General features: G+C 37.3%; 1 protein-coding gene across 1 annotated transcript; it reads left to right on the forward strand.

The window, feature by feature from the left end:
• The first annotated feature begins 1,061 nt into the window (after positions 1-1,061).
• Positions 1,062-21,524, forward strand: LOC121379514. The gene is made up of 10 exons (XM_041508158.1): positions 1,062-1,187; positions 8,767-8,858; positions 12,192-12,232; positions 13,018-13,072; positions 14,122-14,165; positions 17,277-17,363; positions 18,816-18,900; positions 19,804-19,865; positions 20,385-20,574; positions 21,333-21,524. The coding sequence occupies exons 2-10, from the start codon at positions 8,826-8,828 to the stop codon at positions 21,522-21,524; spliced, it is 789 nt and encodes a 262-aa protein (XP_041364092.1). The 5' UTR covers positions 1,062-1,187; positions 8,767-8,825.
• The last annotated feature ends 706 nt before the right edge of the window (positions 21,525-22,230 follow it).

Raw genomic sequence — 22,230 nt, forward strand, 5'->3', positions numbered from 1 at the left:
ATTCAGAACAAGCTGTTGTAGCGCACGCCTGTCGTGAACACAAGAGCGGCCTTGGCCGGCCCCTCTGTCCACGACAGGAAAGGGGGTGGGAGGGGGAAGGAGGGACCGCCTGCACTGACAGGTGCAAGGGAGCACCAGCAGTCCGATTGAATCGGTAGCAGGCGGGTGGGGGTGGTGGTGGTGCTATGGAATTTTGAGTGGAGCCATTTTAAGCCAAAGAGAAAAGGTGCGCAGTTTTGTTGAGTAATTTTGGCGCAATTTTGAACGGTCGGTCGAAAGGTGAATGATTGAGCTAGTATAGGTTTTGAATCGAGTGTAGCTCGTTAGTGAGTCGAGAGTAGCTCGTTACTTATCGACCTTCATGTTGCTGGTTGTCTCCCTAGGTTGTCCTTAGGGTCCTGATAAGGACCTGACCTCTTCTGGTCGTGGCATGACAACCCAGAGGAGACTCGTGCAATTGTGTAGACACTGGCAGGCAAGGCGAATTGTTCCGGGGTGGTCGAAGCGTTAATGGTGGTTTGGTCTTCAGTTTCCTCCTCAGTGACACCAAGTACATTTCCCAGCAGCAAGTATTTGGGGATTGGGTAGGGGCGGCCGATATTCTTTTGTTCGGCCCTCCCCCGGGTGCATTGCAATTGTGTACTCGGAACCGGTATTCTTTTGTCCGGTTCCTTATAAGAGCACGTGCTGGGCCATTGAAATGTGGGGCGGATGCATTGTTATCATTAGTCAATGCATCCTGTGGGCTGTTGCGGTGAGCATGTTGTCTGTGTGTAATCCTAGTTTGGTGTTTAGGTTGTACCTATTGTCTTACGTCCCTATTCTAGTGTTTTCAACGGTCATCATGGCCACCCCACCCCCCCCCCCCCTGCCCTTGCGTAGTTTTGTTAACTGCGGTCAGTTTTCTTTAAATAGGCAAAGACAAAATAGCTGAAGCGTGGTCAGTTTTCTTTAACTGGGCCAAGGCAAAATAGCTGAAGCGTAGTCAGTTTTCTTTAAATGGGTCAAGATAAAATAGCTGAAAGGTGGTCAGTTTTCTTTAAATGGGCCAAAGCAAAACAGCTGAAGCGTGAATTTCCGATCTGAATGAAGTCAGAGGAAATATCCGGATTAGCGGTGTGTAACACAATACTTGCAGGACATCCGTCTGCCGTTAGTTCAGCGAACAACGCAGGAACGCGACAGAAGTAAGTATTAGTTTGGGATAGTTACAACATTGTGTGTTCATGTGTTTTTACCAGGCCGTCCACCGTGTTGAAGCAGAGTTGGGTTTGTCACCCAGTGCCAACCCCTTCCCAGCCAGAGTGTCGAGTGTATAGCAGCTGCTGTAGCTGAATACAAACACTCAGCTGAAACACCGGGAGGTGGTGTAAAGTGACCGAACCGTACTATTCTCCAGTGGGACCATATTTACGAAGGTTGTGGCCCGAGAAGTAGATAAACTTGTATAAATGGTCCTAAAATGAATTGTACGTAGTGGGACAACTAGGTATTTGCCAATTACGAATATCTACTTCCCGGCACTAGTTAATTGCCCTATTGCATGTTTGTCGATGTGTGCAGTCAAAAGATAACGACAAAAACGATGCTGATAACCATGGGCGGATCCAAGGGGGGGGGGGGGGGACCAGGGGGACGCGTCCCCCCCAAAATTGTTCAAGTGCCCTCAAAATGTCCAAGTGCCCTTTTTGTTTGTAGAATTTTTTTTTTTTTAAGTAAACAATAATTATATTGTAGATAAATGAAATCAAGATTTTCGTGTACATGCGCAAGCTTGCAGATATGTGTCTGTGTTATTGAGTCTCAATGGGGCCCCATTGAGGTTCTAACGCGAGTGACGCCAATTTACTTCATTATTGCTAGTATATTATGACGTAGAACTGTAGGAATTCATATTAATTGTAAATATCAAAACTTGTAGTAAGGTGCCCTTTTGACGAGTCAATGTGCCCTTCTTTTTTGGTCCCCCCCTAAAAATATTTCCTGGATCCGCCCATGCTGATAACTATAGATGGATTACACTTGTCAGCTGTTTAGGAAAACTTCTTACGTCTGTATTAAATGAAAGAATTTTGCTCTACAATAAACAATTTAATTTAACCACCGATGCGCAATTTGGCTTTAGAAACGAAATGTCCACTGTTGATCCTATTTTTATATTACAATTTCTGATAAACAGAACACTAAAATGTAAGAAACGTCTCTATTGCTGTTTTGTAGATTATAAAAAGGCCTTTGATTTCGTAAACAGACCCCCTGCGCGTGCTGTAACCTCACCGTGGTGCAGGGGTGTAACATTCTCTTTGAGAATGGCCAATACAGCACAAATTGAAGTTTAGAGTAAAATTCGGTGTCCGTAAAATTCTGTGATATTTGTATTTTTGCACAGTTCTTTACACTGTTTTTGTTTAAACCTTGAATTTTTATGTTGATGTTGATCATCACTTTATTTATTTGCATTACCATAGTTTGACACCCAATAGCCGATGTATTTTTCGTGCTGGGGTGTCGTTAAACATTCATTCATTCATTCATTCACTTTATTTATTTGCATTACCATAGTTTGACACCCAATAGCCGATGTATTTTTCGTGCTGGGGTGTCGTTAAACATTCATTCATTCATTCATTCATTCATTCGTAAACAGACAACATTTATGGTATAAACTTATTCAACAAGGAATGGGAGGTAAAATGTTATCCATTATACGATCCCTATATGACAATGTAAAGTGTTGTGTGAAATAATAATGGAATATCTAATTATTTTATATGTAAAAATAGTCTATTCCAAGGGGAAGTTTTATCACCAATTTTCTTTTTTATGTACATCAACGACTGCGAAATGCAATTCATAACTGCTAATTGTCCGTTTGTGAAATACAAATGCTATTCTATTAATGTATGCTGACAACATAGTACTTTTAGCAGAAACACCAGGTAGTTTAAACCCACTACGAAATTATTTTTAAAAAATTGGGACCTAACTGTTAATACCAATAAAACCAAAATAGTAGTCTTTAGAAATGGAGGAAAGTAACGAGAAGTGGATATATAACGGTTATCAAATAGAAGTGGTAAACAAATTTAATTATCTTGGATTAAAAGTACACAGAAAAGACTATCTGAACAAGGACGTAAAGCCCAGAGTTGGATAACTAATGCATGTAATAAGATTCTTTTAATGTTGAAACAATGCTATCTGTGTTTGATACGTATGTAAATAATGTTTTAAGTTACAGAGCAGAAGTCTGGGGCTTTCACCCAGCCCACGATGTTGAGAAAATACACACACAATTCTGCAAGCGATTACTTGGTGTGCATTCAAGAACGTACAACCGGCCTCGGTGGCGTCGTGGTTAGGCAATCGGTCTACAGGCTGGTAAGTACTGGGTTCGGATCCCAGTTGAGGCATGGGATTTTGTAATCCAGATACCGACTCCAAACCCTGAGTGAGTCCTCCGCAAGACTCAGTGGGTAGGTGTAAACCACTTGCACCGACCAGTGATCCATAACTGGTTCAACAAAGGCCATGGTTTGTGCTATCCTGCCTGTGGGAAGCGCAAATAAAAGATCCCTTGCTGCCTGTCGTAGAAGAGTAGCCTATGTGGCGACAGCGGGTTTCCTCTAAAAACAGTGTCAGAATGGCCATATGTTTGACGTCCAATAGCCGATGATAAGATAAAAAAATCAATGTGCTCTTTTGGCATCGTTAAATAAAACAAACTTTACTCTTTTTTTCAAGAATGTACAATAACTTTGTATATAGCGAATTGGGACGTTTTCCATTAATCATTATAAGAAAATTAAGAATATTTAAATATTAGATAAAAATTTCCAGCTCAAATAATTGTATTTTAAAAACCACATACGACGAAATGGGCCACAACGATGATAACTGGATAACAGACATTAAACACGAACTAAATAAACTAGGATTAATTTATATTTGGAACCCGAGTAACACCCATAATAATGTATATAACATAATAAAAGAAAGGATGTATGACGTATTCAAGCAACAATGCTACAGTACAATAACGACATCTCCCACGGGTTTACTATCCCAGCATTTAATAAGAGAATACGAATTACAAACATATTTAGCTAAACCATCAGACTCTCGTAACTTAAAAGAAATAACAAAAATTAGAATCTGTGCACACAAACTAAATGTTGAAACTGGAAGGTGTATAAACATAGAGATATCTCAATGAACATGTAAGGTATGTAATTCTGATGAAATAGAAGATGAATTTCACTTCATTCTACAGTGCCCACAATATGAAACTATAAGACATAAGTTAATTAGACAATACTATTTTAAATATCCTAGTGTCTTCAAATTAATACAGTTTTTAACTACTGAAAATAATAAGGAGATAAATAACCTTGGAAACTATTTTTCACAGGCGTTCCAAGTAGAGACCAGTTCTTACAAACACTATAACTATACTGATGGAAAGAAATAAGGGAACACATCGAATTGTAGACCAAATTTAATTCACTACTAGCGTAATAATGTCTGTATTTCATACCAAGTTGTAATGTGGGACTGAATGTCTGTAGTGTTGAATGTGCTGCCTATATGTTCCCAGTCAACTTCTGACAATATCAATTGATTTTTAACGCAGTCATTATTTTGTTTTGTTGTCTGTGTGATCCTTTATTTCTTTCCATCAGTATACTTATACACAGTTACTTATATATTATTAAAAATACCCATTTGCCTCTCTCTTATCAATAGTATTTAAAAATACTAAATTATATTATATTACCATATTGCTATACTATACTACATGCGACTTTAATTATAGCTTAACAATATCTGTGTGCATGTTTAAAGCCGCACACCCTAGTTCCATCCAGCGAAAATAAATTATAATTTGGTTAATCTACAAACCTGTAACACACTTAGATCACGTTTTTATCAAATGGAGTGATAAAAACAGGTTTTATATCGATAAATACCATGGGAATCCCCATGTCCCAATTGCTTGAAATAATTTTGAAAGTTTGTATTCTGATGTCACCGGTAGATGTCGCTCGAAGCACAACAATGCCTACGTCACGACAAATTTCACAGACTTGGGGTGCGTTCTTTTCACCTCTCCTGGACATGTTCCAACTGTTCTGTCCTGGTTGTATCCCCTCTCCAGATATCGTAGGACTTAGCAAAATTATTGGTTTTATTGGTTTTAAGGGTTTGTAACGTTTTGTATTGAGTTACTTACTTGTCTGAACTTTATTGTTACTGAAAATGTTCACGAACTGTGAAGAAAAATCTCACAAATGAACAACAACAAATCGGATGTTGATTGCGCGAACCGTGCACGAGAAAACAAACCGAACCAAAATGATAACGGTCACGTGGTATACCAACGTCTGTGACATTGAAATATAAATATCCCGTCTAAAAATAGATTAGACCTTGTCTGCTCAACGGTTTTTTCTCAAACGTGCGTCCGTTTTTCAGAAATACGAAAAATGCATTTTGTGGTATTACAAACACCAGGATTACCAGGATTACCAAAAAACACTTCAGGTGAATGGAAATGTATATTCTAAATAATAAACGGTAAGTAAAGTGCAATTTTATTTGTGAAAAAATAGGTTTAATAGCGAAAAACAACGCCGTAATGGTTAACAACTAGCCGTAACTAGGGTGTGTCACTTTAAGTCACTCTTCACCATTGCACTGCACTGTTGTATATACTTATATATATTAATTTATATGTTCAATACTGTTGTTATATCCGTTTGCAACCGTACATGTATATAGCCATTTGACAGTAATGCTGATATGTACCCCCCCCCCCCCCCCCCCCCCCCCCCCCCCATATATATATATATCCCTGTCCCACATGGATACATAATGAAGGATTATTCTTTTCCCATCCAGTAGATGAAAAACAAGCATTTTGGGAAAACGTGAAGAACCTATATTTTTTTTTTTTTTATCTTACAATAAAATAATCACAACCATTGAAAAGACCGTACTAAAATATAAACCGAAAATGACTATAATTTCATTATGACAGCAGGTTTCCTTGTTTTTATGAAATATAAAAAGCATTTCTTTCGTTATTTTGCCGTTTGTGTGACGCCACGTCAGCTCAAACAATAGAAGTCACGTGGTCATGCAAAACCGATTTATTCCGCATGGGCAGACGTCATGGAATAGCATTTTTTTGCTGATAACGCCTGAGAAGCCTGAGGATAGTGGACTGGTGTATCCCAAGGTGCTGTGCAACTCTTGGCACGCTCCATTCTGCTTCAACGCACCCCAGTGCTCTAGTTCTATCATCTGTACTTAGATGCGGCATTGACATAAAGTGATTAAGTGAGTATTTACAAAAATAACTTCAACTGTTGTAGCTTCCATTGACACGAGGTTACAAGAATAAAAATAATTCTTTATTGCATTAAAAGCATGCAATGCACGAGTCACGTGCAAAATGTGTTTGATCGAGCGATTTGAAATAGGCAAAATAATATGAAAGTGTTGCGTTTTGTTTTAACTTAACCCAACAAATACTTTAAAGAAGAGTTTGTGTTTTATTTTATAGCTATGATTATAATTTTCGCTAAGGACAACATGTACACGATATTTTAATTTCCTCGCGTTTCCTTTGCTGTTCAGTATATATATAAATGTTGTCGAGATTCGGACATTTTCGTTTAATTCGGGCAAAAATCAGCGTACCCCCGTCCATCTTAAAAAATTGGAGCTCGTACGCATAAACCTGGAAGGAGTACACCCATTTTACACAAAAACTACTACATTTGCATTGGCTGGAATTATCACAAACATTGTTAAGTTTAACAAGTTTCACATGTTTGCAAATTACATGCTCTCGTTATTAAAACATATTTTTGTACACTTATTTTTGTTTTACACATTTAAATACATCATCATACTTATAGGTATCCTCGTGCCAAATACCATGATTCCATATATGGCATATTTAATCACTTAAAGGGACATTCCTGAGGTTGCTGCACTTTTCTTCATAAAATATTAGTGGCTGTATATTAAACGTGTTTCTGATCGTTCTAATCTTTGTACTAGGTTAGATTTAATTTTATTTCCTTATATATTATTTTTTCGTACGAACGAAATTATTTGAAGAAAAAACAAAATCCAGTTTGGACTTCTTACAAATATTAAGGCGACCAGAAACACATTAAATATACAGACACTGATATTCTAAACAAGAACATATATTTAATATGTAAGTTTATTCGTAGAACTATTTTATTAGTCGGGATCATCTTACAATGCAGCAAACTCAGGAATGTCCCTATAATGTACTTTTCATTTTCCGGACTGTGAATAACGATTTTCCGAAGATGAAAACTGTATTTTTTCCTAAAAATATATTTCTCCTACATTTTTTAAAAACATACTTAAATACAACAAACTGAGAAGTATCTTCGTGCCAAATATGAACAACGTACATATCAGCATTAACATACGGGTTGTGTTTTTGTCTTCGAGTTACATTCGAGCTTGTAGGCTGTAAATAGGCTGACACCCCCCCCCCCCCCCCCGTCAACCGCAGTCTAATAGGTGACACTTCAAAGCTGTCTGCCATGAACTAATCACAGTAAAACAGCTGACTACTTGCGCGGATAAATTTCCGGAATATAATGTTGATCTATTGCCCTCTGGCAAGGAATCTTTTATATGCACGTTACCCACAGACAGGACATGAGGACATCACATACCATAGCCTTTGATATAACAGTCGTGGCGCACTGGCTGGAACTGGAAAAAACCCACTCAAAGAATGAGTTCACTGAGGTGGTTAGATCCTACGACGTAAGCACCTCAGCCAAGCGCTCTACCGACTGATAATGATCATAGAAAATATTAAGTTTTAAACCCATACCAACTCGCATAAATTGCCAAAAAATCTGAGAGCAATTTAAAAAAAGAAGAAGTTTCTTAACAACCACCCTCCGCCTGTTACCGACCCCGGTCAGGCTGCTGGTGCTCCCTTGCACCTGTCAGTGCAGGCGGTCCCCCTCTTCACCCCACCCCACCCATTCCTGTCTTGGGCAGAAGAGCCGACCGAGGCCGGCGCCTGTGCCCAAGACAGGCGTGCGCTACAACAGCTTGTTCTGAATGTGCACGTTAATACTCTGACCTGACCTGACAAACTGCCATCAAATTCCATAGATTAAATATTCCTTTTTCATACAAAGCAACTGAAGGAACAGCAATTGCACGCGCGGTTCCACCTTATCTCTCTATGTAAACAGCAAATGCACGCTCGATTCTACCTTAAGTCTCTATGTAAACATCAATATTGCACGCGCGGTTCTACCTTAAGTCTCTATGTAAACAGCAATTGCACGCGTGATTCTACTCCAATATCGATTACTATTATAGTAACAATTCAGGTAAAACGACCTATTTTGGCTGTTCTAGAATTTTGTTTTCACCCCTGTATTACACAACATTTTATCTATACAATTTGATGGTACTTTGTTAAGAAACATTTTTATTCACATAAGTTTAAGTTTATAGAAAATTGATAATGACTCCTGTGTGTTATTGATGGGTGTTATTGAAGACGAATAATGTTCTCCGCATTAGGCGTGTAAGAAATATAAATGTATACCATGTACCTAATCCATATATACTTTATCATATATCATAGGTGTCGGCAGCGGGCCCTAACTTTGAATTTATACATCACCCTATTTGAAAATTAGATTAATATACAGATTATATATGTTTTGTTTTGTTCTTTTCAAGTGTTCTCCGGTGTAAAGACGTACAGGGGTCTACAAGAGTGAAATCAAGTCCAGAGAACCATGTCATTCAGATCAATCCAGTCTGAATCGTCGGTGAGTTCTTACTAATTAAACGCGGATCCAGGATTCCACAGCTAACTACTTATACGAAATAGAAGTTGTATATTCCCGGTGAATGTAGTCCGAAGGGACGTAGACAGTGTGGTTCTTTCTACGTCCGAATATTGTTACATACCCTATATATAGCTGGTATTCAAAACTCGTGGCACAATGTTTCAACCGTTTCTCGACCTAAATAGCGCAAACACAAACCCAAAATGTATAACCTACCGTACTCACTAAATTCCAATTGAAGTGCTTGCATCATTATTAACAAAATAAATCTTCCAATGACATCATAATTTTTTTTTCCCCGCCATATTAAATTTGCTAAATAGAGGGAAGCAACTCGCCCTGCACATTAAGAAAAGTATTGACTTAATGTGTGTTATGCACTATGGTGAATATACTTCAAAATAAGTAGAAACAATCTTTGTTTTCGACATGACCTATGGGAGGGGACGGGCGGATGATCCAGACCCGCTCGACACCCCTGGATCCGCGCATGCTACTAGTTACTGCAATGGTTATGCAGGACTGACCCAGTCAGTAGCTTGTTTTAAAACTTGTGTATTAAGGCCTAAAATAATTAAATATTTACGACAAAACATTTATCGGTTAGACCAAACAAAATAAATCCCTGTCTCTGGTCAGCGCACTCGTCGATTTTGACCCTCACGGGTCAACCTTTTCTTTTTTGTTAATTTCCCAAGGTATGACGTCGATTTCTTGCTATGACGTAAACCCGCATTTGGAGCACAATTGCCACCGTGCATGAACTAGGACGTACATTCTGATTTCAGTTTAAATATGCCCCTTATTTCGGTATCAAATATACCAACCTTTTCTGTGCAATCGATGCTTTAAATTTAAAAAAATAAATAAATAACAAGCCGCATCAATTCTGGAACTTCGGTTTGACCCGAAACCGACTTTGTTTTGGCCTTACATATTTTTGTATCTTCAGGTAACCCTTAAATTTCTTTCTCAATAAGCCGTTACCACCATTAGAACGGTGACCTAAATCAGGGATTTTTACGTATTTAGATAAACAGAAATATGTGCCAACTAATATGGCGGATATTTACCGCTGATAATTAAGTACCAACACAAACACAAACATACGTACATACGCGCACACACAAACACAAACACGCAGATACATACCCAGGGGCGTAGGCTGGTGTGTGTGTGTGTGGTTCGGATGAACCCCTCCACTGAAGCAAATGGTCCGCTTTCAGAACTAAAACATACAGTTTATACATATGGAGTTTCTGGTGGTGTAAAAACAAAATAGAAAAAGGTCCACTTGGTTCATATACGACCCCCCCCCCCGGTCCAGATCACGCTACGCCCCTGATACCTACATATCTACATACCTACATACATATTGGAAGACTGAGGTAAATAGTTTTGCGTAATATCTATTCATATAAGTTATCAAGCGATTTAAGAATTCACAATGCTATTGCAATAGTACTATCACTATTGCAATACTAAAACAATAGTATTTTAACTATCGTAATACTATTGCAATAGTAAAACTGACCGCAATAGTCACCCCTAGTAATTACCGCAATGCATACACTGGAAAAAAATATTGAAGCAAAACCTGACATTGAGTCTTAACTACATATTTGACAACTCTCTATCATGACTTCTTTTTAACACTGATCAAAATGAAAAAAAGAGTAAAGTTTGTTTTATTTAACGACGCCACTAGAGCACATTGATTTTTTTTATCTTATCGGCTAATGGACGTCAAACATATGGTCATTCTGACACTGATATTTAGAGGAAACCCACTGTCGCCACATAGGCTACTCTTTTATGATGGGCAGCAAGGATCTTTTATTTGCGCTTCCCACAGGCAGGATAGCACTAACCATGGCCTTTGTTGAACCAGTTATGGATCACTGGTCGGTGCAAGTGGTTTACACCTACCCATTGAGCCTTGTGGAACACTCACTCAAGAGTTTGGAGTCGTTATCTGGATTAAAAATCCCATGCCTCGACTGGGATCCGAACCCAGTACCTACCAGCCTGTAGACCGATGGCCTAACCACGACGCCACCGAGGCCGGTTTGATCAAAATGATGACTGATTCTGTTCCGTATTTTGACTGCACACATTTTAAAAGTCGCACATAGTTTTCATGGTTTTAGATGAAGTGAGGAACTTGACAGCTATGGTGACAATATTCAAGTCGGGTGCCACCGGTGAGGAAGGATATGCAAACACCTAACACGAACTGTGTTTTGACAGTGATTCATGAGTGCATGTCATCACTGCTATATTTATTTCAATGAGCTCTGTCCTGTACTAGATGTGATTTAGTAAGCTAGTGTGAGAGTGGCAGTCCTCTTTGAGCGATGCAGGAAGTGTGTATTGTCCAGTAAAGGATCTCCTCTGGAGTGGCTGTCCTCCTAGATTGAGATTCATGGAATCAACCACTATTTTGCCAAATGCCCATTCGTCTCTGTATTGTGCAGATATATGGTTTTGACCATGTATAACGGTTTTGTCATACAGATTTATACTGAGAATGGGTATTGAATACTAGTATGCTAATATGGCTGTTCCATAAGCGTCATGTGTGTTTCGGCTTCTATTAGATCACACACTTAAAAAATTTACATTGTTTTGGTGTGTTACACGTGAACAAATTAGCGCATAACGACTGCGCATCAAGCGAGAGCTTTACCACTGGGCTGCATCCCGCCTCTATACAGGTGTGAAGACAACCGATGGAACAGCCACCGCAAAGCACGCACAGTTCTATCGTTAGTCTCAGTGAACTTCATTATCGATTACTGTTCTAGTATTTTGTCTTCACCCCTGTATTAAAAATGAGATTAATCTATGTAATTTGATGGTAATTTGTTAATAAACGTTTTTATTTATAATGAAACTTTTAGTAAAAAAATGTTTTTTGAGCTTAGTTGCTATGGGTTTAAAACTCCATAATATGTTTTCATATAAGTTTTAACATTATTAGTTATAGAGTTATACGCCAATTCCTCGGTTCCTTTTTTAACCAAACAAACTATAATATAACTTTGTATTAGTTTTGGACACTAATTTCTGCAATCCGTGGAACTTTTCAAATTAGTGTGGAAACATATAGGCTTAAATAGTATTTGTACTGACTAAAGTATTTAGTATTCAGTCGACATGATTTTGCTTAATTTAGCCATATATATTAAAAAAAGACAGTTATAACCATATTGTAGCTTGGGGAATGGTACTAAACATCTGACTTGAATTAGATATATGTAGTTGTAGATGGTACATTTCTGTATCACACAAGTTTGATGTCAATTTCAGGTAGATGATGATGACGATGAAAAGGAATATTTTGGTTCAAAGTAAGTAGAATGAATGAATGAAAAAAATTAATACACAAATGAATGAATACATGAATGGATGAATGAATACACAAATACACGAATGAATGAATACATGAATGGATGAATGAATACACAAATATACGAATGAATGAATACATGAATGGATGAATGAATACACAAATACACGAATGAATTAATTAATTAATTAATACACGAATGAATGAATGAATGTATGAATGAATTAATGAATATACAAATAAATGAATGAATAAATGAATGAATATACCCAAGTATATATTATATACCTCTAATATCCATAAAAAGATCACGATTATTTATATTAAAATACAAATGATATAATTATGTAAAAAAACAGGGCAAGGAGCTATGAAAAAAAGCCTATTAGGAAAATCGTATACAAGATCCTTTAATTGGAACTTTTTTGTTTTCACCCACAGATGAGATTTCATTTAATAAGGAATTTAATATATTAAGATTTGTTATTTTAGAAACTAAATACATATAGGTTTGTATAATTTACTTCTCCTGTTTTTGATCTGCCTCAAATACGACTGAAAGAAATGAATACATAGGTATTGATGGTACCATGGAGGTGTCATCAGAATCCAGGTTGATAAGTCATTAACTTCATAGAGTAGAGATATTTTTTATTATCTTAACAAGTGATCAAGATTATTTTATTGATATTGTTTTAGATATATATGTAATATATGTAGTTTGTTTTGTTTCAAAATATGCAAATACATAATTATGTGACGTCTATCGTATCATTCTTTGTTTAGAGGAGATCAAGAGGCATTCAAAGAAATGATACACCAACATACACTGATCGAAGAGGTAATTTAAAGGTGCCACCTCAAAGTTGCATAATGGTGCCCCCCCCCCCCCCCGAAAAAAAAATCAAAAAAAATCTATATAGCCAAATAATTTAATTATTTAGTATAAAACAAATGTATGGCAGAAGCTTTAGTGAATGACTGACAGAACTGGTCATGTTCAGCTGAGGCAACACTCCATAACATTCTGTCAGGAAGATTGATGCTGACAAGGTCGCCGTCTCTATGCAACTCATCTGTCTCTGATGGCTCCATCTTGCTGCTGACAGTCAACGTGTGGATTCACAGATTTCATAAGATTTGTGACAATGTGATAAGACAAGAACCCTGTCACACTAAATGTGAATCTGTTTACACAGCTTGCAATATATAAACAATTTCGATAATCTGTCTATGCAAATATTATGCGTGGTACCAGTTAATTTGTAATAATTGTCAACAAATAAATGTAAAAATAGCGAAATATGGCACTTGTAACTATGACATGGAAACTTTAATAAATTGATGTTTTATGACATTTTGTTTTTAGAGATGAAACTCTGCAACCTTTATTAATTTCTAGTAGTGGTATGATACACACACACACACACACACACACACACACACACACTTTAATGGCAAACATTTAGCGGCTCCTCTCTACTGTACTAGTATGTCAGGATTATAAAATCCAATAGCCGATGATTAATGAATCAATATGTTCTAAAGGTGTTGTTAAACAAAAAAAATTGGGAAGCAGATAAAACTTGGTGATCTGTTCTGAATATTTAAATATTTAAATATTAAAATATACATGATAAAAGTTTGATTTGTTTAATGACACAACTAGAGAACATTGATTAATTAATCAAACATTCGATAATTCTGACACATAACTTTAGAGGAAACCTGCTTCATTTTTCCATTAGTAGGAAGAGATCTTTTACATGATCTTTCCCAAAGACAGAATAGCATACACCACGGCTTTTGATATATACCAGTTGTAATTACGGTTTTAATATTAGAGATGCACATATATTTGCCTGGTGAAACTGTTTTATTGTGTTTTAGAACCATGATGATGTATTTGATAGTCCTTCGCAGATAAGAGAATCGTAAGTATATATGTAAATGTTTGTGGTATAGTTTATTTTCGCAGAGTTCGAAATTATTGATCAGGCTGTAAATGCCGTTCAAAATGCACCATATGTATCTTTTGGCTTTCATCTTAATTTTGTCAGTATTCCGGATATATTGATAATTTGTCTTTTCAGAAGCGATGTTTTGAACAAAACAGTATGTTATACTGTGTAGTGTGTATTGATGGTGAAAGTTTCACTTTGACATTTTTTTATTTTATTTTATTTTACTTTTAAAGTAGCGCGCAATGCAACATGTAATGTCAACAAATGCTATACCAATGAGAACCCAAATCTTTAACTTGAATATCAGGAAACGTATGTAAAGCTGAGCAGTGCTAATTTGAACAAAAGCAGTATCTTATACTGTGTACTGATGGTGACATTTTCATTTTCATATATAGCTTACTTTTAAAGTGGCGTACGATGAAACATGTAATGTTAACCAAAATGCTATACCAATGAAATTATACCATCAATAAACAACACAATGAATTAGTTTTGTATAAAACTTCACTGTTCTACATTGCAAACTCTTCCCGCTAATCAATTTTTAAAAACTGGTGTTTTTTTGTTGTTTTTTAATAAATGCTATCATCATCATCATTAGTTATATATATATATATATATACTTATTTATTTTGTATTGAAAGTAAACTGGTTTTGTGCATTAATTCAGTGTTTTGCTTTGCATACTTTTTTTGCTTTTCAAATTCAGAAAGTAGGATGGGTTTTTGTTTGTTTGTTCTTTTTAAATCACCAGATGAGGGCGCCAATTCCGTAGCTAAATCCATAACAGGTAGTATCCCTTTTGTGTAACTGTTTTAAAGGAACATTCCTGAGTTTGCTGCAATTTTTAAGATGCTATCGACTAGCAAAGACTTTTTAACGATTGTAATTACATATCAAATATATTTTTCTGAATACAATATTAGTGGCTGTATATTAAACGTGTTTCTGATCGTTCTACTATTTGTACTAGTTTAAATTTAATTTTATTTCCTGAAATAAAAATTTTCAGACGTACGAAATTATTTGAAGACAAAATCCAGTTTGGGCTTTTTATAAATATTAAGACGATCAGAAACACATTAATTATACAGACACTGGTATTCTAAACAAGAAAATATATTTAACATGCAAGTTTAATCGTAGAAATATTATATTTTTCGGAAACATCTTACAATGCAACAAACTCAGGAATGTCCCTTCCACAAAATTCCAGGTCTCCGTTGATAGACAAAAGTAAAGAAATGGGTTTGTCTCAATCGTTAAAGGAAAGACCTGATCTTGATGATGTGAGTATATCCACTGTTAATGCTTCTTAAAATTGAACTATTTGCGTACTAGTAATTCATTTATGTTTGTTCTCTCTCTCTCTCCCCCCTCTCTCTCTCTCTGTGTGAGAGAGAGAGAGAGAGAGAGAGAGAGAGAGAGAGAGAGAGAGAGAGAGAGAGAGAGAGAGAGAGAGAGAGAGAGAGAGAGAGAGAGAGAGAGAGAGAGAGAGAGAGAGAACAAACATATAAATGAATTACTAGTACGCAAATAGTTCAATTTTAAGAAGCATTAACAGTGGATATACTCACATCATCAAGATCATCAGGTCTTTCCTTTAACGATTGAGACTATTAGTGGTGGACCGTCGATGGTGGACTATTAGTGGTGGACCGTCGGTGGTGGACTATTAGTGGTGGACCGTCGATGGTGGACCATCAGTGGCGGACCGTCAGTGGTGGACCGTCGGTGGTGGACTATTAGTGGTGGACCGTCGGTGGTGGACTATTAGTGGTGGACTATTAGTGGTGGACCGTCGGTGGTGGACTATTAGTGGTGGACCGTCGGTGGTGGACTATTAGTGGTGGACCGTCGGTGGTGGACTATTAGTGGTGGACCGTCGATGGTGGACTATTAGTGGTGGACCGTCGGTGGTGGACTATTAGTGGTGGACTATTAGTGGTGGACCGTCGGTGGTGGACTATTAGTGGTGGACCGTCGATGGTGGACCATCAGTGGCGGACCGTCAGTGGTGGACTATTAGTGGTGGACCGTCGGTGGTGGACTATTAGTGGTGGACCGTCGGTGGTGGACTATTAGTGGTGGACCGTCGGTGGTGGACTATTAGTGGTGGACCGTCGGTGGTGGACTATTAGTGGTGGACTATTAGTGGTGGACCGTCGGTGGTGGACTATTAGTGGTGGACCGTCGATGGTGGACTATTAGTGGTGGACCGTCGATGGTGGACCATCAGTGGCGGACCGTCAGTGGTGGACTATTAGTGGTGGACCGTCGGTGGTGGACTATTAGTGGTGGACCGTCGGTGGTGGACTATTAGTGGTGGACCGTCGGTGGTGGACTATTAGTGGTGGACCGTCGGTGGTGGACTATTAGTGGTGGACCGTCGATGGTGGACTATTAGTGGTGGACCGTCGGTGGTGGACTATTAGTGGTGGACCGTCGGTGGTGGACCATCAGTGGCGGACCGTCAGTGGTGGAATATTAGTGGTGGACCGTCAGTGGTGGAATATTAGTGGTGGACCATCAGTGGCGGACCGTCAGTGGTGGAATATTAGTGGTGGACCGTCAGTGGTGGAATATTAGTGGTGGACCGTCGGTGGTGGGCTGTCACTGGTGGACCGTCAGTGGTGGACCATCAATGGCTTCACCGTTGACCCACAGTGAGTTTCACTGAGCAGCTCATATGTCACTACTGGGCCATTTAAAGTCCTAGTGATTGTGTTTGCAAAAAGTGACGGCTGTCAGCAGTCTGTTATTTATTCTGACTGTGATGTTCTTGTTCTGCTTTCAAGTTTTAGTTGATCATGCTTTAGCTTTGAAGTGTGTTGGCCAAAAGATAACGTGAGCTCTGTCTATGGGTGCAGTGCAACACACCACAATGATGTATCTTTTCTGATCCCTTGGTGCTATTAACATTAGAAGAAAAATCTACGTTTCAGCAGCATTTTTCTTCTTCCACACTAACCCATGTGTAATAATTGCTGCTTGTTTGTCTCCTAACAAAGTGTCTTTAAGCAAACACTCTTTTCCTAACCGTTGATTTTAATGCTTAAATCAAATGTATTAATTTAGAACAAGAGAAGATATCATTCCAGCAATATCCGTTCTAGATGCAGATATTGAGAGAGTAAAGGGTGTTTTAATGACAAACACGATAAAGTAAGTCAGCTATCTGTTTAGAATTTCGTCTGATTACGATAAATTAAGAATTCTTCTTCTCAGTCAGGAAATGTGTTTGCCAAATTCATTTAATTTAATTTCAACTTATTTTCGTGCTTATATCCAATTATGGTTCAAGCACGCTGTCCTGGACACACAACTCAGCTATCTGGGCTGTCTGTCCAGCACTGTGGGTTAGTTGTTAGTGAGAGAGAAGAGAATATAGTGGTCGCCTACCCTTTGAGTTGTTAAACTTCGCTCTGGGTGGGAGCCGGTACCGGGCTGCGAACCCTGTACCTACCAGCCTTATGTCCAATGGCTTAACCATGACACCACCGAGGCCGGTTTGCCAAATTCAATTCATGCTCAACTGACCTTTTGGTTTATTGTCCTTTTCCATCCAGTGTTCAACAATTTCTGTATCAATGACTGTGATATGTGCTATTTTGTATGTTGAAAGGACATGGACATATTTCTTATAATTGCAGCTTATGTGGTGGGGTCAGTCGTGTTATCTTAATAGGGGTAGGATGTAGCCAAGTGGTAAAGCGCTCGTTTGATGTGCGGCCAATCTGGGATCGATCCCCGTCGATGGGCCCATTGGCTATTTCTCGTTCCAGCTTGTGCATCACGTTTGGTATATCAAATGCTGTGGTATGTGCTATCCTGTCTGTGGAATGGTGCATATAAAAATCCATTTATATTAATGAAAAAAAATGTAGTGGGTTTCCTCTATAAGGCTATGTCAAAATTACCAAATGTTTGACATCCAATAGCCGGTGATTAATAAATCAGTGTGCTCTAGGTGTGTCGTTAAACAAAACACACTTGTCTTCATGAGTAAGTATAGTTTAACAATCTCACTTTGTACCATGTTAAAATCTCAACACATAGTTAACAGCCATCTCTTACGAGGTTGCAAAGTCATCACATATACTAACAGCTTAATAGCAACATCTGGTACTGCGTTATAATTTGTTGGAATTCTAAAACATATACCGGGTAATTTAATAATAGCAATAACATATTTTATATTACATTTAATGCTGGGGGTTTTTTTTCTGAATGTTTGGCTTGATGTTGAAACATAACATTTTGTATGGAATTTGGAGTTTTTATTTCAAAGTCATAAAATAACAATAAACTATGTTTGCTTAAATAATTGGTCACCAAGGTGTGGGGAATGTTGCAGAATATTTGAGTCTAGCAACAGAAGTCACAAAATACGTATGACGTCTAATTGATTGTGATCGTGGCCATATGTTCTGTCAGTTTCCTACCAGGACAGTGAAAAGGTTATATTTAAATCAGCTTACTCCTATTAACAATGTATGGCTATCTTAAAAATAAATGTAATTAGCAAAAGCTCGATTTGACTAAACGTTGTGGTAATACATGGAGTATGTGTGTGTGTTATTTCAAGCTTATCACCATGTCGTGTGGTGTTTTCAGAATGTGTAGCAGAGTGGAAGCTCCTATGCGGCTGAAAGAGGTTCATGTAGAGTATGCCTGTAGAATTGAAGACGGAATTTCTGATGTGAGTATTTTTAGTCAAACTTACATAATGACCAAAATTACTTATCAATTTTGGTTTTGAAATGTAAACATTAAATATTTCATGAATTGAAATATTATTTGACCAGTTTCATTTACTGGCAGAAATAAACGAATTGCGAAATCTTTAGAGGGTGGCCGCCAAGTAAAGAAGTTAACACTTGGTTTCAAGAGAGAGCAGGGCTTCTAGATTATGGTAGCCCCACTCACATGACTAGTGATATTCAGTGTTGGGTTAGTAAATAACTACTATTGCAATGCCAGACAGTCAAATGTTGCAATTAAGTCTATTTTGTAAATATGAATATACTGACCCCACCCCAACCCCAATGTAGGGGTAGTGAATTTTTAATTGTGGCTAGTACATTTTTAAAATCACTGATCCCATGGCTAGTAGAATTTAAAAATAAATTCTAGAGGGCCTGGAGAGTGAAAGGAAACCCACTGAAAAACCCCAGCACTGAACCTCCCCACCCCCGTCCCCAAACCCGCAACCCAACAACAACAACACACAAATAAATCAACAAGGCATCTTTTACATGCACTTTCTAAAAAAGTCTTGAGTGCATATAAAGGAACTATTGCACCTATTTGGAACATTGTAGTAGATTTCCTCTGACGATTATGTGTTACAATTACCAACAGCCAACAATTAATTAATCAATATGCTCCGGTAGTGTTTTTAAACATTGAAACCAGACACTGCATCTTTAATTTCAGTGATCATAAACAGCTTTAATAGTAAAATATATATATATGCTGTAGTGTTTAAAAACTAGGGTCTGTCCCTTTAAGACATTGGGATCCTGCAATGCGTGAAAATGTGTAGATGCAAATAGATATTTTGAAAAGTATGTTTCAAACATTGACATTATTTTTTTTACAGACTACTACACTAGAGTGGATTCGTAATAACATTTCTCAAAGAGTATGTTGTCTGCCTGTTAGGTGAGTTGCGTATATCAGGCCCCTAACAATAAACTATTTTCATAAACCATTAATGAATTACACATTCACAAAATCCAGTAATTCAGCATCACACACACCTTTCTGCAGTAAAATTTTCCAAATGTCAAATTTTTAAAGTAAGTATAACCAACTAGTAGTGTATGAATCTGTACATCAGCCATTGGGGAATTGCTTGAAAATGTTAGTCACATTAAATTTGCCATATTGGTATTTTTTTTTTTTTAAACACAAAGTGATGCTAATCCGTTGACGGCCAACCCCAGTAGGGGGTTCATTGCTATGAAGTTTAGTGAATATGTATCAGTATTGCTGCTGGCAAATACTGGGTTTATATCTCAATACCAACTCGCTCCTAAAGCTACGCCTAAATTCTTTAAAACTAGATTAAGTAATGAAACATTAATGAATTATTGGAGGTTTTTTCTTTTTCAAAATCCTTTTAATCATATCGGTAAAACATTACTTAAAATGTGATTCCAATAATTTATTACTAATCAGAACATATCGGGATAAGGATAACAATGACGTTTGCTTCTGCTACAAGAAATGTGTTGATCATCATGATGTCATTGGTGACACTAAATCTCTGGTGTGGACAAAAGACAACAACACGACAACAGTGGCTACTGATGCTTTTGGAGACGTCCGTGTTCATGCAGACGACAATTCATTTGAGGGCAAACTAAAGGTACACAAATATGCATTTTTGTTAGTTTAACTGTAATCCCCCAATTTTGTTTAATTTGGGGGGGGGGGGGGGGGTGTTATAAAATATGGTCGGATAAATTGAACTGAGCCATTATTAGATCAATTAACCCTCAGTGATCAGCCAATGAAAAGTTAGGAAACCTTAAGGTAAATTAATATTTATTTATATTGCTTAGAATGTCAATGTTTAAAAATAAAAATTACAACACATTCAGATTAGATGCAATGATCTAAAGAACCAGTCAACACCAATCTAGAGAGGGGAAAAACTAGGTGATGTTATTGCTTTGTTTATAAGCCTTTTTAAAATGGATAGATGAGGTGCCACGAATCATAGAATCATTCGACCCTCAAGGGACAGAGTCGACCAGACTGGGTGCAATCTCAAGGTACATTAATATGTAATTTTGTTGCATCGAACGGCATCTGTTTGTATGGAACCCGAACAGAGAGATTCTCCTAGAATGTAGAAAAACTCAAGGTGTATTAATGTATAATTTTATTGTTTTGAATGTCCTTTACATAATGTTAAAGTAATGGTTAGAGTCATATCAGGGATTCACCATTTCAAAATTTAATCATAGCTCACATGTGCATGTATAACATGTATGTTCAAAATGTATTTTAAATGAATTCTTTTTAATAAGATGTTATTTTGTCCAAAAACCTGTCTACAACTGTGTGAAACTTTCAATTAGTTCACTATACTAGTGTAGTGTGAAAACCTTTATATTTTAGTATGTTCGAGTGGATGAAGAAATGACTATGACGTTACTACAACAACTGTTGTTTGACAAATGGCGTCTCAATAAACCAGACTGGATTCTGACTGTGATGGGCGAGGTGTCTGCAAACAGCAAAGGACAAAAACAATTCTGGACTTTACTGGCTGACACGATTGGTCGGTTGTCTACGAAAAAGGGTGCGTGATTACAGACTGTATATTAAACACATTTACTTTAGTTCACAACGTACATGTATGTTTCTCAATGAAAACATTTTGAGCTACTATAAACACTGGATGATCAGAAACGCTTTAGAGTCGTGTCGGACATTAAGGGACATTCCTGAGTTTGCTGCATTGTAAGGTGTTTCTGACTAATAAAATATTTCTACGATTAAACTTACATATTAAATATATTTTCATGTTTAGAATATCAGTGTCTGTATATTCAATGTGTTTCTGGTCGTTTTAATATTTGTAAGAAGCCCAAACTGGATTTTTTTTTTTTAGGAAATAAAGTGAAATTTAACCTAGTACAAATATTAGAACGATCAGAAACACGTTTAATATACAGCCACTAATATTTTATGTAGAAAAATATATTTGATATGTAATTACAATCGTTAAAAGGTCTCTGTTAGTCGATAACAGCTTTAAAATTGCAGCAAACCCAGGAATGTCCATTTAGGCTCGTAGGTACAGGATTCGCAGCCCGGTACCGGCTCCCACCTAGAGTAAATTTTAACGACTCAGTGTGTAAGATGTAAGACCACTACACCCTCTTTTCTCCCATTAACCACTAACCAGCTCAGATAGCTAACGTGTGTGCCCAGGACAGCGTGCTTTAACCATAATGGATATAAGCATGAAAATAAGTTGAAATGAAATTAATAATAATTGAAAAAAGGAATA

Source organism: Gigantopelta aegis, chromosome 8 (assembly GCF_016097555.1).
Source record: "Gigantopelta aegis isolate Gae_Host chromosome 8, Gae_host_genome, whole genome shotgun sequence".
In the NCBI taxonomy this organism is placed as follows: Eukaryota; Metazoa; Mollusca; class Gastropoda; order Neomphalida; family Peltospiridae; genus Gigantopelta; species Gigantopelta aegis.